Below are 16,677 nucleotides of genomic sequence, written 5' to 3'. Positions count from 1 at the left end.
ACCTGTTCTGTCTCTGCAGTACCAGCCTGTTACCTTGTCCCAAGACATATGGTGATACTCCAGTGGAGCTTTCCTCAGGCCCACATAAATGTCTGTCTTTCTCTTCTGCACAACCCAACTGCACATCCAGTCTGAACACTCAGCAGATGCATGAGCGCATGCAGATGCGCAAATCTGTGGCTTCACATCCAGGTTCTCAACACACACCTTGTGCCAGAGGATGTGACAAGGAAGTGTGTGGATCTTTTGCCTTCTACAACTATAAAGCATTGCCCTGCAACTAGAAAAAAATAGTCTTTTGCTCTGATGGTCCTAATTTCTGTCAGTTTTAATTCTAGAACATATTAGAAGCAGCAGGGCTTAGGGATAGGCTCAAGCCTGGCTCAAATGTGTTTGGTGTATGCTGGAAAATGAACTGGGGAAAAAAAAGCTCAAAGCCTTCATTCTGTCACCTTTCCTCACAGAGGACACACGTCCTTTCCAATGCAGATGCTTATGAACCTTCACTGTCACAGCTGAACCTGTACTGCCTCCCTTCACTTGTACTCACACATGCCTGGAACTTCACATGCATAGGCTGTGTCACCTGGTTTGTGGTCAGTCTGGAGCTCCAAAGCTATTCAGGTTTCTGTGGGAATCCTAATTTCTGGAGTTATAAGCCACATGCCTGAAATACTTCTGACTACTTGGGCGTTCATTAGCAAGTTCTTGCTCATTTACATAGCTCTTTCTCCTCTATCTCCCATAAAAAGCCCAAATGAGTACGGGGCACTGATCATAAAGCTAACTCAAATATTCATACACATTTCTCTTTATAAATTGCAGCAGAAGGAGATGTGTCAAAAGGTAACAAGAGCTTTTTGCTGTAGTAATCAGCCAAACTCTGTAATTCTGAACATCCTAACACACATGGAACTGGTCTGACTTGGAAGTTTTCTATTGCCCCCCCGACAGAGATGGGAAGCCCAGCAATACACAGAGTGCGCAGCGTTTCAAAATTCCTTTTTATTTCTAACAAATTTGGCTGCCATTAGTAATAAAATTGAAGTACTTAAGGTTGCTTGACATGGCTTTGGGAGACCTGTTCTCAATTTCCTGCTCCCCTATAGCTTTTCTTTGGTACCTTGAGCAAGCAGCTATACCCAGAGACTCAAAGATGCCACAACAATCCTGACAATGCTAGTGTCCCCCTTTTCACATACAGGGGGCAGAATATTATTTGTTTGCATGCTATGGATGTTAAAACCATACAGTGCTCACATCCAAGAACAGTTTCCATTCAATGGACAAAAAGGTTAAGGTATGATAAGAACATCTATAATGGCATCACATATTAAATATATGCATATAGTATATACACATAAATTATATTTAATGCTGTTTCAGGCAGAGAAATACGTTGCAATGCAAATAGTTACTGAAACACCTCTGTTAATCTGAAAATGTTGTACTCACCTGCACATCACCTCCAACTCCTCCAACCATTGGATCTTCTTCTAAAACTTTTACCATTTCCACTGATGAGGCTGGATCAAGCATTGTATCTGAATCACAGACCTACAAGTAAGAAAAAACAAGAACAAAAATGGGTTAAGGAGTACACTACAGAAGAAAATAAAAATCATGCAAGTGATTATAATGACTCTAAATGCATATTCTCCTGAATGCAATTAAATCTGACTTTGAAGTCTGCACTGATATTTCTGTTAAAGGTCACTTGTACCAGGCAGCAAGGCATAGTAGTGCACAAAACACAGAGTTTGTTAAGGCTGTGCACACAAACAATCCTCTGTATCAGCTCCATTTGTTTTACTGGCACACTGGGCTGGCTTCTTCGAATAAGATATGGGGCACTGCAGAATAAGACAGTGTTTGTGGGCATGCAGCAGATTCCTGTTATGCTCTGACATAAAATTTCCCTGCATCAGCTGCACGGTTGGAGCACCCTGGTCAAATGTTTCCCACTGCCATATGAGGGAAAGAGCGAGGAGTTAAATCCCAGACACTTGTTATTAAAAAGAAAAAAAGTCAAATAGGAGTCTGGGAAGAAACCCAATCATTCTTTCACTCACAGAAGGGTTTAGCAATTCATGTAAAATATGTATCTTGTATTTCAGAACAAACTAATTTTTAATTTTAGATGCATGATGTGTTATTAGTAGTGCAGGGATTTGACATTTGATGTAGAGAAATTATTTGCTATTTTTCTCTGGCATTCTTATAAAAAAATATGTAAGGCCAGAAGGCGTGAGTCCTGAAGTTCAGTACTGCAAAAGACCAAGGCAGAAGTAAATGACACACAAGGCATTTCAGCTACACAAACACTCCTAGTCAACTAAACACTGTGTACATTAGGAAATTGGCTTTCCCCTGGAGAGTAGGAGGAGGGCTCAGACAGGCTGGCTGGTCTGTGAGACAGCTGGCATTGCTTTCATTCGCTCTGAGGAGAATGACTCGGGCTGCAGCCTGTTTAAAACAAGAGGGTGTCTCCTTGTTGCAGTTACTGCAGCTGAAAGAACTGGCCACATCGTTTGTGAACTCATTTCACAGACACCCAGGAAGTGGAGCAGAGACTGTCCCAGAAACACCCCTCTGACTGGCTGAATCCCACCCTACAAATTCTCATACTGCCTCCAGTTTTTCCCCACATTGTATTCCTCTGACTTCAGACGGGGTCAAATAGGAACAAGTCAGTAGCTCTGCATAAACAGCACATTAAGACAGATTCTGCTGAGGCTTTGTAACAGGTATCCTAATTTTGGTGTCCTTTCATGCAAACTTTTAATTCAACCTAAGCCCTCTCACTCCAGGGGAGAGGTAACCTTTACATCTGCTCTGTGAAGCGGGAGGAGAGCAATGGGGCTCTGCTCTGGACCAGACTGAAGAGGAGAGGATACCCAGGATAGCCAGACTGCATAATATGGGATGCAGCTGGGACTCTGCCAACAGCTCCCCTCCGTGCTAACTCAGAGGGGGCCAAGAGGAGAAAGGTGATGAAAGCTCTCATATCTCCGTCAGGAGAAAAGCCACAAGCATCTCCAGCTCCCACTAATTTGATGCATCCATCTCCCCTCCTCAATGGCCTCATCCCACAGCATCTTTGTAACCTGGCCAAGGCCTGACTCCAGCTCTAGTGGAAAGCAGTCATCCGTGACAGCACTGGGTGACAGAAGGGGAGAAAAACAATTCTACTGAAGAGGGAAAACAGTGCCTATACTTTTACCTGGGTCTTCCTGGACAAACCTGTTGCTGAGTGTTTTGCACAGGGAATCTGTAGTTTGCTGAATTCCAAGGGTGCTCAGGCAGTGACAGGCATGTCATTTCCCATGACCATGAGTGGTGGGCCGGGATCAGCTGCCTCCCAGCCCCTCTGCTTTCCCTCCAGCACCTGTTACTTGAGCAGCTCCCACCTCATCAGATGTATTTACCTATGGTAGAAAGGCCTGCCCCATGAGCCACATCACTAATATATTAGCGATGATGAATCCTGAAAACACTGGATTTTTTCAACAAAACACCATCACATGTCCTGGGCATGCCAGCACAAGTGGATATGTCTGGGTTTCTGGAACAAATCTAATAAGCATCATTTTCCATCTGGATGAGGTTTTTGCAGGTGAACAGAGGACACACCCAGAGAAACACAGACACTTAGAAGCCCAAATAAACACTGACACCTGCCTAGCCAGGGTGTGCCCAGGACAGCCCAAGAGACAATTCGGCATCTTTCCACATAAGGGCCGAGTGACCCAAACATCACTGCTTTGGGTCACAGAGTTACATGAAAGGGACAACTGACCTTAAGGGAGCTCTTCTTTTACTTGCTATAGGCAGTGACAGTTTATCCAAGCTGCTCTGAGCTGCACTAGACTGTCCACACAGGCATCTCCATCAAGCCAAGATGAATTTCACCCTGGTTACCTCACAGCTCTGCACTGACAATACCTGCCAGTAACTCTTCCACCTGATTACTTGCACACTCATAAACTCTTCTAGGATGGAAACAAGCCTTCACAGCAGTTTTCAGTACTTAATGAGACACCACTATTGAGCAACAACTCGTTATCTGCACTGGTCTGACTGTTTATGATCGCCTGTTCATAATTCCAGGGTGTCTTCTAAGAACTGTAAGGCCTACAATTTTGAGACTGGGAAGTGGGGCTGACTAGCTACTTTTAAAAGTGCTTAATCATTGATGCAGACTGCTTAGCCTTTGAAATATTGGGCTTGTTTAAAGTAATTTACCCTGGGTCTCCCCAAAGGACCATTTGAAATATCTCAACCTTTATTCAATCATAAAACAGAGCCACATTTTAGCTGCATTTTTTTTATGACTCTGCAGTAGCCAGGGCCACCAAGGGGCTACATTTCTACAACAGATGTGATTATAGATGTGACTGTGGCATCACTCACTACTGCAGACTGTGCTCACAGCAGCACTACAGTCTCTGACAAATTCATTAGAACTTCTGAGCCAGGTCTGGAGTGTTAACTAAACAGAAATATCCCTTCTATTTTCTGAATTTATGCTATGACTGTTGAAATAGAAGTACTTTTTCCAGGTTCCCTAAAAAATACAAGAGCTGAACTCAGGCAGGAAACTTGCAATGAATCTGCTTCCTCTCTGCCTTCTTTCTCTGCAATCTGGTATGTCTGTGTGATTATAAACCCATGCTAATAAAGAAAATCAGCATTTTTATCCCATCATAGTTCCTCACAGCACAAAACCAAAGCACAGACAATGGGGAGCTTAAGCCCATTGTTTTGAAAGAATAAATCAGTTTCAGTTTGGGAAGTGGTAGAGGATGGGTTTTAAATCTTGGCTTTACTCTCCTAGCTCCAATAACAGAGCAGTTCCTGGCACTCCTGTTTCTGCCCCTCCTGTACACTGAAGGAAGACTCGCTGCTCTCAGCCCAGCCACTGGCAGCCTCTCCAGGTCCCTAGGACACTGCACGTGGACGCTGTGCTGTGCAGAGCATGCACACACACCCACACAAGGCTGGGCACAGGCCCCAGAAACACATGTGGCTCAGCCACACAGCTGCCCTGAGCCAGCAGAGAGCACCTCGCGGGGAGCTGCTGCTCCACTGCAGGAGACTGCTGGATGCTCTGAGTGTGGGAGAAGCTGGGAAGAACTGAGGGTGGTTCATTAGGAAAATCATCTCCTATTCAGTGGGATTAGTCAAATGAGCCTTCTTGGCCTAGATTTCTAAGGAAGGATCTTCAGTGTCCAGCCAGAGTATCTGATTCCACCTGCCTTCCTTTCCCCTTCCCACAGTCAGCAGGGCTGTTTGCAGGAGCAAGGAATGCTTCCATGTAAGTAAGGCAAATACATAGAGAATCTTTCAGGGGATCCAAGGCAGCTGGAAAAAATGTGCCTCTGCTGCTTTGGAAACAGGGAGAGAGGACCCAGCCTAATTCATTTTTAAGTGAGTAGTGTGTCATAAGGGCCTTAAAGGCCAAGTTGCAGTGAGTGAGGTAATGCAGCTGTAAGTGATGAAGCAAAAGCTCCTTCAGGCTTTAGATGAAGAAATTTTCTTTCAAATCTACACATTGACCCTTTTATTGAATACTCCACATAGCCTTCAAAGCCTTTAAAATATATCCCCATCTTTTTTACAGACTTCACCACTTCTCCAAGATATTCCCTAGTGAGATCAAATACCTGTCTGCTCATATATGGGTCCGCTAACAAACTCACAAAATAAAGCCTTACCCAAGACCTTCACCTACAGGAGCAGAGATGGGGCTTTCAGGAGGTCACTGGCTTTGTCTGAAGTAAAACCATTTGGATGAGGGGGCAGTACTGAAGGCAGGGGAAGGATTTCAGATTTCTCCAGTAGCTGGTGTACAGATTTTAAACAGTCACAGATAGACTGGCCATTTTAAAAGGTAGCAAAATACCCTTTTAACGGTCAAGCTGTTTCCAAACAGACTGAAAGGAGCACTGTGTTCATCAAGGACTAGGATGGCCTATAACATGCTGCACAAAATATACAAAAGCTGCTTTCTTTCAAAGTGTGTTTGAATTGGCACTGACCTGGTGCTCTAATACCTACCTGTACATAATCCACACTTCTCCCCAGTGCTTTGAATGCTGTGTACATTACTTCTCTTTTTCCACCCCATTTCTGCATGATGCAAACACTTTTGTTGGACAGGACCAGCTGAGATACATGTTGCATGCTCTCTCTGTGAGACTCCTCTGTCTCACCCGGACCTTTGTCATGGAAGTTATTACTCCAGATGTAAGTGGCACAACTGTCCCTACCCATGATTTCAGTGAAAATGTCCATCATGTAAACGTCATCTTCTGAGTTCCCATCAATGACCATAACAACTTTAATTCCAGGGTAGGTCAATCTTTTTACAGAAAGTAAACATTTTCTTAAGTAGTCAGGATCTTCTTGATAGGCAGCAATACAAAGGGCAACTGTTTTGTTCAGTTTGATTGGAGTCTCTAGCGACCGTCTCATTTTCCTGTGCTCTAAGTAGGCAAACAGGCTTTGGATGATGAGATGTGATGCCAGGATAGCACCATAGAGTCCAAAGGAGAAGTAGTAGTTGTCTGTTTGGATGAACTGGTAGCCCACAATGTAAGCAGCGGTGATTCCCAGCAGGAGGGACACCCCGAAGAGTGTGGTTCCAAGTATTCTCAGGATACATATAAATCTCTCACAATACATCTGCAAAGAAGTAGGGAAACCATTAGCAGAGCCACCACTTGCTGATACAAGACATCATAATGGGTGCATGTGGCTGCAACACAGATCTCAGCATCAACAGATACACCCTGAGCTTCTAGCTCAGACTCGCTGCATCCCCTTGCTCAACTGAACATCTCTTTGCAGGACTTCCTCCATATAAAGTACAATCTAAACAGACTTAATGTAGCAGAGATGTTTCGTTATTCACAGTGCCCTCACAGAAGGTGCTATCTCTGTCAGGATCTTATTTTGGCAGCCTGGGCTAGTTGGATAAAACATTCTGTCATATTATCCTGAGGAGGTTGGAGAAGGGGCTTTTGGGCCACCACTCGCTTCATACGGTCACAGGAGAGCGGAACAGCTGAATGTCTGGGCAGCCCCTCCTCATCCCCCATCCATGTCATGACTGTATCCCACCCTGAATTGTTTCTGTCGCCTAGTTATGTTTGCAAAAATATTGGAAAGACATTCTTAAAACAGATGCCTGAATGTATTTATAATTTTTTAAACAGATGTCTGACTATATTTATAATTTATATTTATATAATCAGACATCTGCTTTAAAAGGTCTTCTCAATACCATTGCAAAAATGTAATATTCATATAGTTGTGTACACAGATACATGCACACGTAAGCATGTGTGTATAGGGGCTAAAGCTTAACTGAGATTAAGTCTGTGGCAAAAATATGCATAAATTTAACAGAGCCAACACTCCACCCTGGACTCAGAAATTCTCTAGGACATCAGCTGATTCTGACCATTTCCACATATTTAGCTTACCTGGCTATAAAATCTAACCTAAACTCTGGCCTATGGGGCAACTGGTTGGCATGGAGGCTGCAATGGCATTCTTGAAACAAATAAACAGTATAGGCAGGCAGGCAGGTGGACTCTATTGGTACCTAAATATCTTTTCTGACAATCACATTACCTATTTTATGCAACAGCTTTCTCAGAATTGTAAGAAGTTAATGACAACATTTTCTGCCAATAGATGCATTTTATGTGAAGTACATAAAACAGATGATGTCTGTTTAAGGCTAATCCAGCAAGTGTGTGGCAAGTCAATAAAGCTCATGCTTGAATATTTTGCTGAATTAGGTCCTCTCAGAGTAATAGATTTAATATTTGTGTTTTCTTGCTAATATTCATATTTTCCCTGCTGTTATCATCTCACTCATCTGCTGCTCATGTTTGTTTCACCATCTGTTGGCCAAAGCTGAAGTTGGAATAGGACTTCCTTACATCACATATGTTTTTAACTCTTCCTTGAAAAATGACTACTAAGACACAGCAGCATAGCTGTCATCAACTATATATATGTCTGAAAAGTTATAGGCTTGGAACAAAAAAGTCAACACAGAATCACTTACAATATAAAAATAAACTAGGCAAGCATGAAGTTTGAGGTTACAAAGACTTTGTCTTTTTCCACTGGCTATTTAGGGTCTTAAATTTCAAGACAGGAGGAAGTCTCTTAAATATATATTTGGAGGCACTGTTAAAGAAATCAGACCCTAGCTCTAGGACTTCCTTGAATACTTAAGGCTGGGCTCTGACAGGTGTTGTAATGATCCACCAGCAAAAGGGACCCTCCCTGTTCTGGCCTGTCTGAAAATCTTTCATAGCAGGGGTCATAAAGATGCCTAATAAAAGACAGCTTATAATTACCACCACTATAGATGAATTGAAACTCAGTGCCTAAAATAAACTTGCTTTAGAAAACAGATTAAGTAATGGATCCCCTCTAGACTACCTCGAAGTAAAATAGCCCTTGTGTTTACTAATCCCTCAAGCATGCAAAATGTCACAAACATCAAGGTAAATGCCTCATTAATGGCGCATTTGTACTCTTCTTTCCCATTTGATGTCTCAAGTGTGCTTACATTAAGAATTATATGGCTGAAATAAACAGGATTTATGTTAAGATCTGGAGTGGCTACATTTGAATGACTATATAATGTAGCAGGCATCTTTTACATTAATTTGCTATTGTTTTGTTCTACCTATGAAGTGCTTCTGCACAAAAGGAAAAAAAAACCAAAACCAAATTCTCTGACTTGGTCATTACAGCACAGATCCTCTCCATTGCAAAAATCCAGTCTTTTAAGATCAAGAAATTAATTTCTGGTGTTAATATAACAACACTTCTTTTTCCCTTTCTCCGTCAACCTTAGGAAAATAAACCATGTTTTGATCTAAATTCTTGGCTTTCATCAAAGAAATGCTCCCCTTTGTATGTGCAATTAAGGGTTTTATGTATAGTCTTTTAATTGACTGAATCTCAGGGGAACTGGAAAAGTTGCTCAATAGTCTCAAGATTGAACACGAGGTATTGATAGCTTGCCCAGCAGAAATGATCTTTATCAAATTTAACATGCCCAAACAATGGCAAAGAAGCCAAAAGCTCTCCACCCATCTCCAAGAATTAAGCCAAGAAGTTAAAAAAAAATTATGCTTGTATAAGTCTGGGACTAAAAATGAACTGCTTAGTCAAATATTAATACTGAGGCTAGGCAGACTTTCAGATCAGACAATGCTGTTATGATTATCTAGCCTGGCCTGACACAGTGAAATATAACAATTCTATCCTGCAATTTAGGCATCTAAATCTTTAGAGGCATCTTCACCTAACCCCATGGTGCTGAACCCAGTATGCGTTTTACACAGCCTCCAGCAAGCAGACTCAAGGGTCGCAAGCACAAGGTGAGTGTATGTAAAGAGTCTTCAAAGTCTACTACTGAGCAATTTGTTATCATGACATTTCAGCTCTTTCCTTTTAGGGATGGAGCTGAGCAGTGCTCACCAGCCCATCTCGTAGAACTGAAATGTGAAAGCCATATGCTAAATCCTAATGCTGTGTAGGCTGTTGCTGATTCAGTCACACATTTTGATTCACAAAGCAGTGCCAAGTATATACCTGCCTTGTAGTGACTGTACACTGGTGGGCAAGGAGTGCCTTTCTTTGGAGGCTCCTATGGAAAAGCATGACCAAGAAATGAACCTTTGCATGTACTTGACATCAGAGTCAACCTGGTGAACTGTTTGGCGTTGTGTCTCTTGGCATCCTGATAAAGCCAAATATATATACAAAAAGAACATTTCTCCTTTGTGATGAAGGTGAATTTACATTATTATTAACAACTGGCATAACTAATGAAAAACATCAGGTTAACAAATGACTGATACACAGTACATCTAATGATTGGGGTATTAACTGTAGCACTAGAGATCACACTCCTTTCTCAGACTGAATAATGCCTTAGATCTCAAATTAGAAGAACATAGCAAAATATGCTTCCATTTTCTCTATTCTGAAAAATATTTAGGCTAGCATTTGCTGTAGTTATGGTACCTAGATTTAACTTTTATAAGATCTAGACACTTGACTGAAATTCAGCAGGTTCTTATGTCTTGTTTTGAACTGGGTCTTTACTCAGCAAAGAATACTGGTGACCTCCACGGTAAAGTACCAATTTTTCTTCCTCCAAAATCCTGTGGCAAAGTTCATCCACATGGCTATTAATCAGCTTTAATGCATCTCTGAGAGTAACAGGACCTGAAGATAGTTCATCCCTTTATGAAGGCAGGAGGCAAAGAGAAATATAAAGCTTATTTTGTTACTAATACTGAATATGGGCAAATAGATATCCAGAAAACCAACGTGCACTTGTGCCAGAAGATACCAATATTATCTGCAGCCTGTTCAATTGGGCACCCTCTGTTGTGTAGCTGCTATGAAGAAAAAGGAAGCAATCAGGTGGTGCCTGGCATCCATTGATACAGGACATGGAACCAGTGATGGGGGTCAAACTGATGGAGGTCAAACTGAAGTCATATTTGCTTCTAACACATGGGATGCATCTCACTACATTATCTCTTTCAGAAATCCCCTCTCATGTGTAACACTCAAACATTGCCACATAGTAATTCTGGGTAGCTTTCCCTCAGAAGATTAAAAAGCAAGAGAGGGAGACACAAAAAACACATAATGATTTGGAAGGTTGTTTGAAAGAATTAGCACTTGTTAATTCCAAACATCTGAAGACACTTAGTAAAACCCTAACCATAAAGTTGCAAAAGCCAGTATCTATCCAGGAGGCAGTAATAAAAGTTTGATCACAAATGTGCTCATTGTGTCCCTGTACTGGGCCTGGCTGAGATGGAATTATTTTTTCCCATAGCCCTCCAAGTGCTCTGCTTTATATTGGTAGCTGGGAAGGTATTGCTAACATGGCAGTGTTTTGGCTACTGCTGAGCAGTGCTCCCACAGTGTCCAGGATGTCTCTCCAACATTTTCTCCCACACCAATATGCTATGAGTGGCCAAGGTCCTGGGAGGGAACAGAACCAGGACAGCTGATCCAAACTGACCAAAGGGATATTCCATACCATATGACATCTGCTCAGATAAAAAAGCTAAAAGGAAGAGGAGGAAGCATTTGTTATGACATTCGTTTTTCAGTACCGAAGCCCTACTTCCTGGGAAGTGGCTGAACATTATCTGCTGATGAGAAGTAGAGGATAAATTTTTTTGTTTTTCTTTGCTTCATGCACAGCCTTTGCTTTATTAAGTTGCCTTTATCTCAACATACCAGGTGTTTTGCCCTCTTATTTTCTGCATCTACATCCTGTGAGGAGGAGAATGATAGAGCAGCTGGGCGGGCACCATGCAGCCAGCCAGGGTCAACCCACCACAGTCCCCTTCACTTTTAAAGGTTACAAAGAGCTGTGCCTCTCTCTAGACATCAAGGGCTGTGGTCACATCAGCAAGCAGGGCAATACCACATGAACAGATCTGCAAGAGGAACACCTGGTGCTGAAGGCCTCACTCCACCCTCCATACATTTTTGTGCTTTATTCTTAACTAGTATAGTCAGATCTAATGGACTGAAAACCTGAAAAGTGTCCTCCAGAGGTACACCTTGCAATTAGTTCATTCAAGACTAATCCAATTTGGGTGTCCAGTTATTGCTATGCAATAGAAACTCAAGCAATTTCGTTGAAGGGGAGGCACTTGTTGCAGCAGCTTCAATAGCACCTCCTCATTGAAAACAAATTGATAATACAAATCAACAACCTCACATATAAGATCTGCAGATCAGATTTGTCTGGAACCTTTGTGGAAACCAGAAGTGTTGAGCAAAGAAAACCTTTGAAAACATCTCATTTTTTAATGCCTGTATGGAAACTGAATTCTTGAATATCTATTCAACCTTAGTGCTGAGGTTTTGAATTCAGCAAAGCATGTAAATGTGTCATTAAAGATAAGTGTGCACTTAGATATTTTGCTGAAGAGGGAAATCAGTGGATAATTTATCTTGCAGTTCTGTAGTAAAGGCATAAAACAAATTTTTATCTGAAAAGCTGCTATTTCTGGGACACTCAAGGTAAAAATGCAAGTATATTTTAGACAAATTTATTGTAGAGATGAACTTCCCTTATGAAGGTTGTTGGATATGTCAGTGCTTAACCACTGCATTTCTTACATTAAGGAATCTAAGAGTGGATCAGGGTCTTGACAATTTGAATTTGCTTCCTAGTGTTATCATTCAACAACATGAACGTTGTGTGATCTTAGGTAAGTGAATTCATTTATCTCTGTCACAACTTCCTCACCTGTAAAATGGGAATCATGATCATGTAAGAAATATTTGGAGCTCTATAAAACCCTTCATAAGGCTTAGGTTACACTTTTTAGTGCTAAATGAGATCCACCTGTTCTCTAGTTCCATATAACTGGCTTTAGTCAAAAAACTCCAACAAAAACCAACACACCCCTTGCTATTTTCCTTGCCTATATTCACTTGAAGGTATAGTCTATGGGGATTTGTCTGTAACAAACATGCAACTCTAACTCAGCAGGATGCCTGAGATCAGTGAGGTGAGCACCATAAAAGCCAGCACACGCAGATTTAAGTGCATACAGCCATCAAGGGCTGTTTTGCACACAACCAAAGGAAGAATATAATCTTTATAAGCCTTAATACCCACTTCCTTACTTATGAGAATAATAGCACTGGCTGCCACAGAGCAGCTGCTTCAATGACACGAGTGTGTCAGAGAGCACGTGTGAGTGCCTGCACACACTGGATCTGGGCCTGTATACACACTCTCTGGGAGTAAATGGTGTTTGAGGCTTACAATTTCTCAGACAATAATTAGATTCATTACTAGCCTTATTTTGGTGGCAAATTAAATCATATATCATCGCACTACAAATGATTCTAGGTAGATATTAATCACAAGCATAAGATAGCTGTCTAGACTCCCTCTTCTATTCTACAGCCTGCAGAGAGGAAAGTGAAAAGTTATGCTCCATCTGTACACCTTTATTACAAGACAATTACCATATCTGGAACTTTTGGTCTTTCATAACTTCCAGATTTTTTTATGCAATTGACCTTCTGGAAAGGGCTCACATAAGACTAAAGTCTGAAGTTAAATTAAAAGAACAGGATTACTGATGATGGCAAACTCTAGCTGTATGCACAGGCTTTGATCAGCAAATTGAGAATCTCATATTTGTTCAGTGTATGTTTCCCACTAAACTGCTCAAATTTAATCTCTTACAGGTTTGAGTAACCAATGTGGAATTAATTCAATGGCTGCAGGTTGGATTTGACCCTGATGTACACAGTAATACACTAGTTGTCAAATTAACAAAGAGAAGAAAAGAGAAAAGAAAAGAAAAGAAAAGAAAAGAAAAGAAAAGAAAAGAAAAGAAAAGAAAAGAAAAGAAAAGAAAAGAAAAGAAAAGAAAAGAAAAGAGAAAAGAAAAAAAGAAAAGAAAAGAAAAGAAAAGAAAAGAAAAGAAAAGAAAAGAAAAGAAAAGAAAACCAACAAAAAAAAAAAATCACCAGACAAATGCTCCAAGAAACAAAACAAGAAGTAAATCATATTTCTACTCAGATATTTTGGATTGTGGTTAAACAAAAATCTAGTTTAGAAATGTTTTCTGGTTGCTGGTTAGGAATATTTTGCTGCTCTATCTAATCTTGAATAGCAAAAAATTGGAGCAAATGTGCTTTCATGCCACAAATATGAAGACTTGAGTTTTTCCCAGTGAACTTGCCTGGAAAACTCCACTGAATCCAATAGAGCAGCTCTTCCTACTGGTAAACCTTGACCCAGGTTTTTCTATGCTTGGATGCAGGGTAAGAAAGATTTATTACCCTTATCTAGTCCTCAGAAGAACCCTCAAGGCACCTATGTTACACACAAGGTGTGCTTTCAAAAAAGTGCATGAGTGCCAATGGAAAAATGATCCCAAAGGCTGAAGACTATGAAGCCGAGCGAACCATGGAGAAGCAGCTGTGCCCTAAGAGATGTGGGGTCACTGCAGCCCTGCAGAATCACAGAACCCTTAGGGTTAGAAGGGACCTGTAAAGATTATGGAGTCCAACCCCCCTGCCCAGGTATGGTCACCTAGAGCAGGCAACTCAAGAACATGGCCAGGTGGGTTTGGAATATCTCCAGAGAGGGACGCTCCACGACCTCTCTGGGCAGCCTGTTTGGTGCCCTCCATCCTCAACCTGAAGTTCTTCCTCCTGTTGAGGTGAAACTTTTGTGTTTTAGCTTAAGGCCATTGCTCCTCATCCTGTCGCTGGGCACCACCGAAAAGAGTCTGGCACCGATCCTCTGGGAACCCGCCTCTGAGATACTTATATATTTGAAATATTAATGGGATCCCCTCTGCGTCTTCTCTAGATTAAGACAACGCCCACCAGGAACGTTGTACTACAATGGGATCCTCTCGGGGCAAGGAAATGGGGTAAATTCTCTCTCAAGGGCCAATGCCCCCTTCTGCCAGCATCGCTATGGAGTCTGGCGAGGCTGTGACCAGCTGGCACTCGGCCGTGTCCGAGAGACACCAGCCGCTGCTCCAAGGGGTGCCGAGCAGGGCTGCGGGGGACAGGGCTCTGCAGCCGGGCAGGAGGCGCGGGCCCCGCACTGGCCGCGGGCTGCACACGGAGCGGGGGAACCCCGGCCCGGCGCCGCGGCCAACGGGGCGGAGCGGCGGCGTCACCGGGCGGGGCCGGGGGATCCCCGCGCGGCCACGTCACGGGGCCCCGCCCGCGGGAGCGACCGGGGCCCGGCCGTGCTGGCGCTGCCATCGCCCCCCGCTGCCGCGGCCCCGGGCCGGCCCGCCCTCGGCCGGGGCGGGCCCGGCGCGGGCGTGCGGCGCGGGGAGCTCCAGGCGGCCCCCGCCCCACAGCCCTCGGCTCCCGGCCCTCCCGCGGGAAGCCGCCCTGCCCTCACGTCCCTCCCCGCGCTGCGCGGCGCCCGGGCTGCTCGGCAGCGCTGTCCGAGGCGGGGCGTCAGCCCCACGCCCGCCGCCTCGCCTGCCTTCCCTCAGTCGCAGCCCTCCCTGCGCTCGCGTCCCCGCCCGGCCCTGGATGCAAAGGCGAGGGGCGGCCGGAGGGAAGCCGGACTGGGCTCTGAGCAGGTCTCGCCTTCCCCGCTGCGATCAGCGGAGCGGCTGCCCAGCCTGTGCTCGATTTTATTCTGATTTCACAGGGTTTATGGGGCTGTTGGGTTTTTTTTTTTTTTTTGGCTTTTTGAGGTTCTGGTTGTTTTTTTTTTTTTTCCCCCAGATCTTGAAGCTCAGCAAATGTCTTAAACGGATTACACGGAGGAGGGGTTGAAGCTGAAAACCTCATTCATCCTCACGGCGGTTCTATTCATTGCTGAAATAGGTGTAGCGTAGGAGCCGGTAAGATCCTCCCCCAGCCCCACTCGTATTTTGGGGATCTGTTCCAGCTCTCCTCCCTGGAATAGCGGGGATGGGAGGAGGGGGTCTTCTGCTCTTGAGCTGACAGAAGCATAATCATAAATCACCTACCTTGTTTGTCCTTCTGTCCTTTGGTCATAGAGGGGCTCCAGCCAGCTGTGTGGTCTCACGTACCGTTGCTCCCGCTGAATAGTTTCCAAGTTTGAGGTAAAAGAACAAATCGCACTTTTCAGGGACTTAATAAGACGCTCAGAAATAAAAAAAAATAATTAAAAATGAAAATAATAAAAAAATCGTGTAAGGCTATTCAGTCCTACTCATTTTCTCCCACGTGTTTTCACAATTATCGTGTATTTGTCTTTCTCTGCTTCAGTTTTTAGCTCAAAGTTGTGGGATTTTTTCCCTCCAAATAATAGTAATAATAATAATAATAATAATTAAAAAAAGTTAGAAATAATAAATTAGGAGTTAGTTTCTCGTGGTCGAAGTTGAAGATCTTATTTCAAACCCGGCTAGCCAGGAGCCTGGAGAAGTTGCAAGGCAGCGTCTGAAAGTTTGAGAGATCAGCATCAGATAAAGTCTCTTTGGTGATACCTTGCTGCCCGAGTAACTGTTTCAATGAGGTTTCTCAGCAGCAGCAGCAGCAAACGGGTAATATTTTCCAGACGTCTTTTTCTTTCCTGCTGCTGCTGCTTTTCTGCCTCTTCCACGTTATGGGGTCTTTTAACAAGGGAGACTTGACTTGTTTTAATAGGCGGAGGATGGGAAGAAGGAGGGAACTCCTGTAAGGAGGAAAAAAAAAAAAACCCAACCCTCCCAATTGCCATGATCTCAGCCAAGGACCAGTTCAGCGCCAGGAATTTAATTAGCCAAGTTGCAAATTTTTTCAGAGAAATACAATACACATATGTTGCCACCAACTGGTTTCCTCTTCATGCCCCGCAGTTGGGGGAGCCCCCCACCTTCCCCACTCCCTGCATCCTTGGGCTTGGGGTGTGGGATTCGTCCCTCCCACAGCCACTATTCGGCTGGGACAGTTTTTGCTGCTGCTGGTTTTTATTAATAAAGGAATTGCGTCTATGAATGGATGAACTTCACAGTTTTGAATCCTGCTTTACCCGTTCACTCTCGGGAAGATTTGTTGTAGTAAATAGCCAAGGAAGCTCCCACTGATATTCATACCCATGCCTCTTGTGTTAAAACAAGCCGGGAAATATGTTAGGCCATTTAAAAA

The 16,677-nt window shown here is 43.3% G+C and overlaps 2 protein-coding genes and 1 long non-coding RNA gene across 3 annotated transcripts in view; 2 read left to right on the top strand and 1 right to left on the bottom strand.

Annotated features, from left to right (window-relative positions):
• Positions 1-15,695, bottom strand: part of HAS2 (hyaluronan synthase 2) — a 19,225-nt gene extending 3,530 nt beyond the window's left edge. Inside the window, exons 1-3 of the mRNA XM_068182074.1 lie at positions 15,555-15,695; positions 6,061-6,687; positions 1,456-1,557 (exon numbers count right to left, since the gene is read on the bottom strand). Coding sequence (XP_068038175.1) covers positions 1,456-1,557; positions 6,061-6,687 — 729 coding nt within the window. The 5' untranslated portion in view covers positions 15,555-15,695. The remainder of the gene's footprint in view (positions 1-1,455; positions 1,558-6,060; positions 6,688-15,554) is intronic.
• Positions 1-16,677, top strand: part of LOC137469400 (uncharacterized) — a 135,909-nt gene that overhangs the window by 73,380 nt on the left and 45,852 nt on the right. The window lies entirely within an intron of this gene.
• On the top strand, positions 15,093-16,677 carry LOC137469398 (uncharacterized). The gene is made up of 2 exons (XR_010996476.1): positions 15,093-15,425; positions 15,585-16,677. It is a non-coding gene; the product is annotated as an uncharacterized lncRNA (long non-coding RNA).

The sequence above is a fragment of the Anomalospiza imberbis genome, chromosome 1 (genome assembly GCF_031753505.1).
Source record: "Anomalospiza imberbis isolate Cuckoo-Finch-1a 21T00152 chromosome 1, ASM3175350v1, whole genome shotgun sequence".
Classification (NCBI taxonomy): Eukaryota; Metazoa; Chordata; class Aves; order Passeriformes; family Viduidae; genus Anomalospiza; species Anomalospiza imberbis.
The sequence above is the reverse complement of the archived record's forward strand: the minus strand, read 5'-3'. Positions and strand labels throughout refer to the sequence as shown.